Source organism: Camelus dromedarius, chromosome 2, assembly GCF_036321535.1.
Source record: "Camelus dromedarius isolate mCamDro1 chromosome 2, mCamDro1.pat, whole genome shotgun sequence".
Classification (NCBI taxonomy): domain Eukaryota; kingdom Metazoa; phylum Chordata; class Mammalia; order Artiodactyla; family Camelidae; genus Camelus; species Camelus dromedarius.
The window spans coordinates 51105494-51117615 of NC_087437.1; the positions used below are offsets into that span (position 1 = coordinate 51105494).

At 37.9% G+C, this 12122-nt stretch overlaps 1 protein-coding gene across 5 annotated transcripts in view; it reads left to right on the top strand.

Moving 5' to 3' along the window:
- Nucleotides 1-12122, top strand: part of YEATS2 (YEATS domain containing 2) — a 92143-nt gene that overhangs the window by 51140 nt on the left and 28881 nt on the right. For all 5 annotated transcript variants that reach the window (XR_010383715.1, XM_031452141.2, XM_064493276.1 and 2 more), the window contains 5 exons: nucleotides 154-257; nucleotides 1710-1817; nucleotides 2309-2491; nucleotides 9470-9728; nucleotides 11861-12022. Coding sequence is in view for 4 of the 5 variants with exons in the window: in XM_031452141.2 (XP_031308001.1) it covers nucleotides 154-257; nucleotides 1710-1817; nucleotides 2309-2491; nucleotides 9470-9728; nucleotides 11861-12022 (816 nt within the window). In the remaining variant the exon portion in view is untranslated. The remainder of the gene's footprint in view (nucleotides 1-153; nucleotides 258-1709; nucleotides 1818-2308; nucleotides 2492-9469; nucleotides 9729-11860; nucleotides 12023-12122) is intronic.

A 12122-nucleotide genomic window follows, 5' to 3' on the forward strand; every position in this document is an offset into this window, starting at 1 on the left:
TCTCTATAATAATTTCATGGCTGTGAGTTTTCAAATCCTTCAAAATGAAAAATTGTGGGGAGAAGGGGAGGGTGGAGGAAAATGGCTTTAAAATTCCATTTTGTAAATTTTACTTTGTTTGTACTTTAACTTTAAATCTACCTTGCTTACTAGGAAGTCCTACCAGCAAGCTCTCTACTGCCTCTCAGGCCTCCCAAGGAACAGGTTCCCCAGTTCCTAAAATTCATGGAAGTAGTTTTGTGACATCTGCTGTCAAGGTAACACTCTTAATTGCACTTTTGCTAGTTTCTAAAGATGGTTCATTTAAGTTCAGCCCGAATTTGTAAGTTGATAATGGAGATTTCATAAAGTACAATCTTCAAGCTAATAAAGATCATATACTCCAACCTCCCCTACCTTACCCTTGATCTTTTCCTTGTGTAGAAGATGTTTCTCAACAGTCAGTCATTCAGTATCTATTTGAAAACTATGATTTTTTTTTTGGACAGTTTTGTTATAAATTTTTCTTTATAAAGTAATAATTCTTATCTTTGCACAGTGTTCCCCCCCCCCACCTTTTTCAGGTAGGCAGTCCTTTTGAAATTTACAACTCCAAATGTGATTTGACTTGTTCAGATCAGAGTGCTCGATATCTGTTCACTGTTTGGCAAAAGGACAGTCACTGCCTGTTGGGTTAGTTATTCAGCTTATTTGTCATTGTCTTGGCTGCCTTAAGGCTAGAGCCTCTGAGGTAGAAACTCCTATTTGAGAATTCTGAGAATTCAGAGATCATCTTTTACATAACTAGTGCTAACACAGCATTTCTTATACTTAGGCACTTAATGGTGATGTTATTAAATAGTTTCCTGGTCCAAGGAGAGGTTTTTCTCTAAATTCCGTGTCATCTGTGAGCACTGTGTTATGTGAATGCCTGAACTGTAAGAATTCTCTTGAAGGTCTTAATTGTCTACCCATGTGTTTTTCATGTTTGTTGATGATCTTTTCGTTACGAAGTTAAGCAGTGTTCCTAACTTTGTTTCTTGCCCCTGACATGTATTTTTGGAAAATTGCCTCTGAGACTGACATTTTGTATTTGAGAATTAGAGACAGATGACGATAATTTTGAATTTTGACCTTTGTTGTCTTTCCTTTTGCTAATTGTTCTTTATGTTGTGTGATTTTTAAAATTCTTACTGAAAAATTTCCCTCTGTGTCCTGGGTATTTATCTGGAGTAATGGTAAATGAAGTTATGAGTACTGTTAAAAAGGTGTATATACTGAAACACCTAAGTACCTTTTTACATTCATTTATTTATTTAGCGCCTAGACCCTAGGGATAGAAAAGAAATAGGGTACAGTACCTGTCCTTTAGTAGCGTCTGGCAGGGGAACCAGACATGAAACCAACAAGTCAACCAGGTATTAGAGGTAATATGATAGTAGTCTTTGCAGCATATAGTGGGGCACAAATGAGTGGGTTCTTTTCAAGTTATAACCTTTCTTTGAATTGGTTTCTAAAATAATATGAAAATGCAGGTGTAAGGGCTTGGAAGATCCCAAAGAGTTTTGGGCTGTTTGTTTTGGTTTTTGTTTTTTATTTTTTCGGGTATGTATGTTGCTAGAGAATGTCACAGGTTTGTATTGAATGACATTTGTATTGAATGACACAGGTGAGTGTCTGAAATCACTCACTTTATCCTAATTGTACAATCTGTATTTTTACAAACACAGCAGGAGGATTCTTTGTTTGCATCTATGCCACCTCTTTGCCCGATTGGGAGTCACCCTAAAGTTCAAAGCCCCAAACCTATAACTGGAGGACTCGGAGCTTTCACAAAAGTGAGTATTTATGAGAGGATTATTCCACAAGTCAGTATGGTCCTGTTATATCATCTTTTTTGTGGAGTGTTGGAGTTGCTTGATGCTACCCCACAACATGGAACTTTTTAGTACATCTCATTTCTAAGACCACATCCTACTTCTGAGACATGCTTCCACTGTTTTAGTGGTGTTCACGGGGCAGCCGTTGGAGTCCAGCAAGAAGGGAGCTTCACAGAGCACAGTGTGTTTCTCTCTGCTGCCATTTTGCCACCAATGTCTAAAACAAATCACAAGGTTGAGTTTGCAGATACACAAGTTCACATCCCACTTTTTGTCCCTTTAATAGCTGTTGTGGGCTATAGTTAAGCAGTATTTTTATCCTTCTCCTGGAGTCATTCTAATAAGCCAGGCTTCATTAATTCATTAATTCCTGTGAACAGAATAGATCCAGATGTTAGTAGCATGTTTCATGGATGTTTATTCAGTGTCATTATCGTGTTTGTTGCAAGGTAATCATCAAACAGGAACCTGGCGAAGCTTCTCATGTGCCCACAACAGGAGCCACCAGCCAGTCACCACTCCCTCAATATGTGACTGTGAAAGGGGGTCACATGATAGCTGTGTCCCCTCAAAAACAGGTCCTGACTGCTGGAGAAGGGACTGCCCAGTCACCGAAGATTCAGCCTTCCAAGGTTTGTGTTGGGTAGGGATGGGGAGATCAACATGTCAATGAAAATTGTTTGCCTAAATAATTGACAAGTACTGAAAAGATTAAGAGTTGCTGATCCCAGGAAAACCTGTGGGTGACAGCCCCTTTGGAAAAGTAACTCAGATTATGTTAAACCCCTCTGCTCTTGCAGTAGTCACTGATGAACAAGGGCATGTTTTGCAGAGGGGCCAGGGACATTCACAGAGGCAAAGGGACACTATGTTATCGGCCTGGCAGGGAAGGTGATTGACATCATGGACACTACTTTCCACTTGATTCAAGTCTGAAATGGGTAACTGACAGGACCGAGGTCCACTGTTTTACTTGTTTATTTCTGATAGGCGAGTGCTGTAGTTTGCACCTCTGATGTCCAGGCTGTGTGATGTCCAGGCTGTGTTTAATGGTTCTTGGCTCTTTAGAGAGTTTTATATTTTTTTTATAATTTGGAGGTGTGAGGAATTTATGTGTTGGGAGAACTATAAAATATCGGTCCATGTTTTCCTGCAACCATTGTGCTTAGGAGTGCCTAAGTATGTCATGCTCTTATTTATATAGTGTCTCTAATCCTCGAACAACTTTGCAAGGTATTTTCACTCCCACTTTACAAATGATGAACCTGTGGCTCTGAGAGGTTAAGCAACTTCCCTGAGAGCCTCTAGCTAATAAATGACAGAATTTGAACACAGGTCTACCGGTTCCAAAACTCCCCATTCCAGAACTGTTAAAATTTGTGAGCCATTGTCTGTAACCTAAGCATGCTTTAAGAACATCCAGAGTTAAACTATCTCAATTTTAAGGCAGATACATTCTAAAGCTATTAAGAATATTATGTGAAGTACTTGTTTTTTAACTTTAAAATACAAAAGGTTTTAGATAGTTTGGTTACATATAGCTACATATAGACTGAGAGGAAAACTCATAGGGTTATAGGCAGTTCTAAAATCTATAAGAGTTCACTAACTGCTTCCCAAAACTTACCTGGTCATCTGATGATTAAAAATATATAGATACTGGGGCCCCCATCTCAGACTTATTGAATCAAAATCTTCTTGGGGGTCCTTCTTGGGGAATCTGGATTTTTAACAAGCTCTCCTACTGACATATGGTTAGGCAAATTTAGGAACATTAAAACTATAGCATTAAATTTGATTTTGAGACTTCCATAGCCAGAATCACTAAGACAGCTACTCCTGGTGCTGTCTCTCTCTCTCTCTTTTTTTTAACCTCAGGGATGAGCATTTTGTCGAAGTTCTTTCATGAATCAGTTATTGTCATCTGGACTTTGTACTCAGACACATCCTGTATATGTTCTTCAAAATCTATTTTACTTCACCTAGAAATATGTGGTATTACTCATTTAGGTCTTTGAATCAACAGAGCACTGCTATTTATGCTCAGAAGTTCTGATAAGTTGTCACTTTTGCCACTTTGCATTTTGCAAATCCACTCACGCAGTAATGCTGAACAACTGTATTAGCTTTCTTGTCACCCTGCCACCTACCTAATGGCAGTGTAGTACCAAGAGAAAATAGATAGGTTTGTGCTTGAATGCCCTGAATAAAGTGTAAGAAAAGCTACAGAAGAGTGTGAAAAAATTACAAAGAAGCAGCAGAGCAGGAGAAAAGGCATGTCTATCCAGGAAATTTAGTACATGCTTTGGACCTGAGATAAGGAGCTGTCTGCAAGCACAGACTGTCCCTAGTTATTGATGAGGTGCACTCTGAGAAACTGCCAGAAGACAGAAGGGCGAGCAGAATGGTACTGTTTTACCTTCCATGCAACTTTGGCACAGTAGAAACACGGCTTATCTTTTTCATGACAGTAGACAGAGGTTCTGCTTTTGACATGAAAAGAGACAGCTGAGGGATTAGTTGGTTGATGTGGGAGGGAAGCAGTGTGGAACAATAAAAAGAGCATGAGCTCTGGAATTAGAGCTTGTGACACATCTCAGTTCCCAGCCACTCATTAACTTGTGTGCGGTGGGCAAATTTACCTCTTTGAACCTTGTTTTTTCATCTAGTAAAAGAGAATAACACCCTCTGCCTTTCAGAGTTGCAAGAAAATTAGAAGTCATTGTGTATAAAGGATCATCCTTTATCAGTGATAGTAGCTAATATTGCTGTAAGAATGAGTCCTATGTATATATGCAGCAGTACCATGTATCAGTTACTATCGTTGAGAACTAAATTGTAAGGACTGTATTGTTCAGCATCTGGAGGGAAAATCACATATACAGAATTCTCACCTTCAGGTTGCTGAAGTAGATTCTGACTTGCAGAGGTCTGTACAAGGCACAGGGAGGGCAGGAATAGAAACACTGAATCAAAGCGTGAACCAAAATAAAGTATTTATAACAATACAGAATAAAGGTGTCTACTTGGTGAAGCTAGAAGGAGATTTTAAATGCAGAGAGAAGTGCTGTGAAAAGGGAAGAGGAGAACAGTTGGTAGGTGAGTTCAGGCTCTAGGCCAGAATGTTGTATTGTTTAAAATAAAAAAGCTAAGTTTGGGTTATAGTGTCCTACTTAAGAGACTTCATTGTGTCCATAGATAGCTGTGTGTAGGGTTTTCCCCAGAGTGCCAGACTTCCTCACTCTCCTCAGTGTTTTAGAATAAAACAGGCATTGGGGGTTGGGGGTGAAGTTATTCATCTTGTTAGTAGTTTGTTCCTGGTGGACAAGCTCTGCTAATAAAAACCTCCCTCCTGTGTCCATCCTAGGACACCATGTTTTATTTGGTTCTTAGAGAGATTGAGTGTGTCATATTCTGGACATTTTGAAGCAGTTGAGTGTGAGGATAGAGGTTGGCACAAAGAGGGAAAAGCAAATCAGATGCATAGGATTTGGGGAAAGAAATTAAAATAGATCCATGTATGTATGATTTTCTTTCTTTTTTTATTGAAGTTTAGTTGGTGTACAACATTACATAAATTACAGGTGCACAATATAGTGATTCACAATTTTTAAAGGTTATACTCCATTTGCACTTATTATAAAATATTGGCTGTATCCCCTGTGTTGTTCAGTCTATCCTTGCAGCTTATTTTATATGTAATAGTTTGCACCTCTTAGTCCCCTGCCCCTGTATTGCCTTTCCCCCTTCCCTTTCCCCACTGGTAATCACTAGTTTGTTCTTTATATCTGTGAGTTTGCTTCTTTTTTGTCACATTCACTCGTTTGTTGCATTTTTAAATAGATTCCACATGTAAGTGATATCACATGTATATATTATTTTCCCCTTTAAGATCTTTGCTTTCTTTGTCAGTTTAGGGACATGTAAATAGATTACATGTATTTAGCTTATGCAGTGGATTATTAAGTTTGATATATTTGGGAAATGAAAAGACATCTCAGGAAAAAAGTTCAGCTACTATAACAGAGACATCCCCAAACCCGAAGCTTAAACAAGTTTATTTCTCTCAGACATAAAAGACCAGTAGATAGTTCTGTGTGTTGATTCCACAATCATCAAGAATCTAGATTCCATCTTCTTGCTCTGTCATCCTCAGAATTTGGTTTTCAGGTTGTAGGCTGAGAGAGCCCCTTCATCTCATGCCACCATCTCATGTTTCTGACAAGCAGGCAGAGGGAAGGGAAAGGGGGTGTGGGGGAGAGGCATAACCCAGAAGTTGCACTCATCACTTCTGTTCACGTGTCTTTAGCCAGAAATCAATGTCAAACCTAGGTGTGAAGGGGTTGGGAAATATAATCAGTATTCTGTGTGTCCATGTTCCTAGCTGAAAGTTGGAAGCTGTTACTATGAGCAAAGAACAGATATTTGGGTTCAACTGGCAGTTTCTGTCACACCTCAAAAATGTTTTTCTGCATTAAGAAACATTTTTTTCGTAAATGCACAGAAAAGTTCTTGACTAGTAAGAAGAGTTTGTGAACCTCCATGTCTCTAGGGGGAGTGAGTGTGCCCAGCTCTTCAGCCACAGCAACACTGTTGCATGTAGAATGAGGCTCATATCATTGGAATAAAGAGATTTAGATAATTGTCAGGGATTGTTTTAACCAAGCCAGGATAGCTGGGAGAATTTCTCTTCTCCATTCTAGATGAACTTGCTTCCCCACCCCCCACTATTGGTTCTTTGATTCTTTTATTTCTTCCTTTTTTCTTTTTCTCCTTCCTTAAATGTACATAAAAGTGGAGAGACTATTATAATGAATCCTACATGCCCATTACCTAGTTTCATCAATTATCAGCATTTTATTAATCTTATTTCTCTTCCTAGAATATTTTAAAGCAGATACCAGATGTTATCTGCTTTGATTTCTGTTTGACTAACTAAATCTAGGGTTTGAGGTCGTCTTGGCCAAATGCTGAAGACTGCGACAGATGTTTAACCTTTGGCTCTCTGTCCTCTCACTCCCCATGTAGCCTCATAGATTGCCATTCTTCAGTTACAGTAACAAGTGTCATGCTGGCCACAACTGTGATTTACTGTGTACATCATGCTGGCTAGGTGTTTTATAAATTAATTCTTATTTATGCCTCTTGATCTTAGGAGAGAAATATTATCATCCATATTGCATAGATGAGGCAGCTAAAGCTCAAAGAGGTTAAATAACTCCCCAGCTACTAACTGGTGGAACAAACTGGGAAGGCAGGTCTGACTGCTTATAAAAACCTATACTCTCTGCTCTTTGTTACACTGGTTTGTAACAGTTGATTAAGAGATCATTTTCTTGACATCAGCCAAGTCCAAGCACATGGCAAGTGTATTTTACTGTATTCACATTTTTTGGAAAAGGACCATGTATAATTTAGTAATTATTTAACTTATAAATCACATTCATTAGTCACATATGGTTTATCATTTTGTTCTACTTCTACTTTTTAAGTAGTCCTGTTATTTTTTAATTTGGAAAGATTCTAAAATTTAGGTAAAATTCAGAGAATAATATAATCAATACCCATATATCCCCCACCCTCAATTAACATGTTCATATTTACTTCAAATCATTTTTTTAATCCAAGTAAAATGTGACTGGTAAAGTTGAAGCCCACTTTGTTCTTCCTCAAAGCAACAGTGTCATGAATTTGGATGTGTGGCTTTCTAGACTGTACTTTTACTATATAAGTGCATAGCCATAAGTCACATGTAACGCTCTTTGTGTGTTTTGAAGATTTACATTAAAAATATTTATATTTTTCTGCAACTCCCCTTTCACTCAATATTTGTACTTTCAAATCCTATTGAAGCTGATATATATATACACACATATACATATATATGGTTCCAATTTTTTCATTTTTACTAATGTGTGCCATTCCATTGTCTTATACCACAGTTTATCCATTCCTCTATAGACATTAAGTATGTTCTTACATGTTGTAAACATTAAGATTGTTTATAATTTTTTGTAATTACAAGTAATGCTACCTTGGACATTCTGTATTTATTTTTTTGTTTGTTTATTTGGGGAGAGGTAATTAGGCTTGTTTGTTTGTTTTTTAATGGAGGTACTGGGGATTGAACCCAGGACCTTGTGCATGCTAAGCACACACTTTACCACTGAGCTATCCCCTCTCCCCTGACATTCTGTGTTTATTCCCTTGAGCATATGCCTGAGATTTCTCTGGGATATATTCCTAAAAGTAAAATTGCTTACAGCAATGGGGTGTGTGATTCTCAATTTTAGTAGATATCCCAGTACCTCTCTGGAATGGCTGTTCAAATTTACCTTTCTACCAGTAGTGAACAGAAGGTCCTGTTTCCCCATTTCCTCTTGCCAGTTCTTGGTTTTGATCAGGCTTTAAAATTTTCCCCTCCAATCTGATGGCTGAAAAAGTATGTCCTACTTGATCTTTTTTGCCTTTGGAAGACACATCTTTTGCCATTTGTATAACCATAAAAGTCTTTTTATCTAGTTTCTGGTGAGAAGTTCTTTTTACAGAGTAAAAATTTTGGGAGTGGGAAACGCTGCCCCAATTTGACATTAATTACATTGTTTCTTCTAATTGAGCATCCTACTGTTGACTTTGTTTTAAAAGAGCTCCATAGAATTTTTTTCTTGAAAGAGTTCACTTTACAGTATTTTTAGAACCAGATATTTCTAACTTTCATAATTTGGGTGCTAGGATTTTTAAAATTTCAGTTAAATATTCTTCTAACTTTCAGTTTTTCTTTTTGTACCAAATGTCTGCCTTCAAGAAAAGGGAGATTAGAAGGGTATAGAAAAAGATCACTTTTCTTAAAAATCAGTTGGAAGAGGTGTGACTTGTTATACTATATAGTAAGTGGTGTGAATTCTTAGAAGTTCTAGAGATAAATAATTGCTTTGAATGGGGATAATGTAGAAGGGATTACTGAAGGGGTGGTATTTAAAAGTATGGTAGAGTTTATAGTTCATGTATGAGAGTGTTTATTGCATACTTTTGCATAATCTGAAGTTTAAAACTACCTACTATATCCATACGGTAGTGAAATGTTTACATAGATTATGGTATATCTATTTTACTGCATTATTTTTTGGTCATTTGAAAATGTTTTTGAAAAAATGCTAACATTGGAAATACTTGTAATATGTTTTATTTTTAAAATTACAAAACTATGCATAATTCTAATCTTTGTTTTAAAATGTACATTAAAAAAGAATAAATACTACATTAAGAATATTAAGCAATTATTTCTGGATGAGTAGAATTTTTTCTTTATATTTCTTTATTTCCTAAGTCTTCTATAAAAAACACATACTACTTTTTATCATTAAAATAAATTATAGATACTAGCTGGGTTTAAGACAAAAGCTGTAACTTTTTATTGTAATAGTATCTGAAATGTAAGAAATATTGCTGTTTACATCTATCATGGGTAGTGTTCCTAGATGATTGAATTAGACTCAATATATTATATCTAGGACTTTGTTCTTTGCTGGAACAGAGTGACCATGCTGTTTTAAGAGCTCTCAAAGGGCTGGGATAAGAAACACTGCTGGATTCTCTTCTTTTTTGAACAGGTTGTTGGAGTGCCAGTTGGATCTACTCTACCTTCAACAGTGAAGCAGGCTGTGGCCATCAGTGGTGGCCAGATCCTTGTAGCCAAGGCCAGCTCATCTGTCGCCAAAGCAGTTGGTCCAAAGCAAGTTGTGACCCAAGGAGTTGCCAAGGCAATTGTGAGTGGAGGTGGAGGAACAATTGTCGCTCAGCCAGTGCAGACTTTAACCAAGGCTCAGGTCACTGCTGCTGGCCCTCAGAAGAGTGGGTCCCAGGGTTCAGGTAACTGATACTAACTGGGGGCTCTTTTAGCAGCAGCCCCTTCCAGAATGCTCTGTGCTAGTGATTGTATTTGCTAGTTGGTTCTGTCTAGGAAAACCTAGTAGGTTGACGTTATAAGGAGTATATAAAAACATGTTGATCTTTTTCATGTAATGTTTTACATAGAGGTCTGTAAGGATTTTGCTTTAAGTGTGTGTGTGTGTGTGTGTGTGCGTTTTAAAAAGAATAGTAAAAATAAGAGGTACTTCTTAATACTGCCTTTTAAGTCTGAAGAATTCTCATTTGTCCTCATTTCTGTTTTGGATTATATATGACTTAAAATCTTGGTATGGTCATTTGCCAGCAGCATTTTAAGATACTTGATTAATGCATTCTCTACTAAATGAAAGTTTAAACACTTTGTATTTTAGTCCTTGATGTACTGTTTTGGCGAGGGCATGAAAAAAATATACCTGAGCCATTAGATATTTAATAATTTTAAAGAACCTGAAGAATTATTGCAGTGAGTTGGAAGGATCGAAGGTAGTAGATGTCCAAAATAAATATTTCAGAGATCAAGAATTGCTGGTGATGACAAAGTTCATTTGTGGCATTAAAAATGTGAGATGGATTGGAAGAAATGATCTTTGGAGTTTGGAAGATCAAGCAGCTGAGAAGCCAGAGAATTAAATAAGTTGTCTACAGTGCTGTCACTGAGAAGGACAGTCTTTAGAATAGAGAGCAAGACTTTGAGTCAGGAGTCTGTCTTTATCAACTGAGGGGAAGTGGCTTGGGAGTTCAGTAAATGAGAGCAGAAAAGAGAGGGTAGGATGGTATAGCCAAATATGAGCCTCAAAAGAGCCAGGGCTTTTTTTTCTGGAGTGAGGTGTGATAATGGTCTGAAAGCTAAACTGGGGAGCAGGAAGGCTCCTCTCCTGGCCCTGGCCCTAAGATATTGAGGTAAGATAGAAAATAGCCCCTAGCTAAGGGGCTACTGGGAAAGTCTTATCTTCAAAGGACTAACAGATTTAATTACCACAAAAAGAGATAGTGTTCAAGGAGGTTGAGGTTCTGGAGGGCGAAATGATCACAGCAGGAATTCCTAGGGGGCGTGGTGAAAGTGAGGGAAGGAGGAAGGGATGAGGAGGTGTGTTCAGATCAGGGACTGTTAGCCTTGTGGAGATGGGACTCCCAGTAGCGGGTGGCAGAGAGGTTTGTACTTCTGGTGTGGCTGCGATGCACAGTAGGGTACTGTGGGATTAGTTCTGGTCATAATGGAAAGGGATGGCACTCAGGTTAGTGTGAGTCCCTGATATCTGGGGTCAGCTTCCAGGCTTCCTGCTTCCCAAAACTTTGCACAGATAATGCACATATAGTCCAGCAGGTGGGAGGGGGCTGAGAGTCCTGTCCATGGCAACTCACGTGGTTCTAATAGGCTTCATTTCATGGAGATTTGAATTCACAGTAACTGCACAAAGTTCTCATGTTTAGAGGTTTTACAGCCATGTGCATCGAGAAGTAAATTCTAAGGGGTGGGCACATACTCTTTGACATAGGTGAGACCTTAAAAGATGAATTACAGTTTCATGGTATATGTGCCACTTGTTGATGCTAGCATTTTTTAGTTCTTAGAAAGTGAGGGAGGCTAGAAGTCTTATTTTGAATCAGTAGATTCATCGATTATTGGAAATTGACCATAAAGGGGCTTTAAATAAGTGGGAGGGAAACATGTATTTATCCATAGAGAGGGTGATTATTTCATTGATTGTCTAAACCACAGTCCTTTTGAGAGTAAAAAGAGTCACTATTAATAATTACAATGGGGCATAGGTATAAATTGTAACTGTTTGGGGCGAACCAGGACATATGGTTATCCTATTTATATACAGATATAAATTTCTTCATAGTTTGTAGCAGGTTCTTCTAGTATGTAAAATTTTAAATTAGCAAGGTGATTTAGAGTATCAGCCTTTAAAGCCTAGTGCATCTAGGAAGCAAACTTTACAGTCTATTATATGCTAGTATTTTTGAAAAAGTATTTTATTATTTTGTGTGTGTTTTATTTTAGAGATAGCATTGCCCTCAGTTTCAACTTATCTTACAGTTTTTCTTCTTCTTCTTTATTTTTTCCTTTATTCCCTTTATCATTTTAGTAATGGCAACGTTGCAGCTACCAGCCACTAATTTGGCCAACCTGGCGAATTTGCCTCCTGGCACTAAACTCTACCTTACTACAAACAGCAAGAACCCTTCAGGAAAAGGAAAACTGCTGCTGATCCCTCAAGGCGCCATTCTGCGGGCTACCAACAATGCTAGTTAGTCCATCATTAAATCTTTTGGTTCTTGGGTCTCTGGGTATGTTCATCTCTTCCACCTGATGGGCAGTTCTTACCTGTTTCAGGAAGCATTTTCATA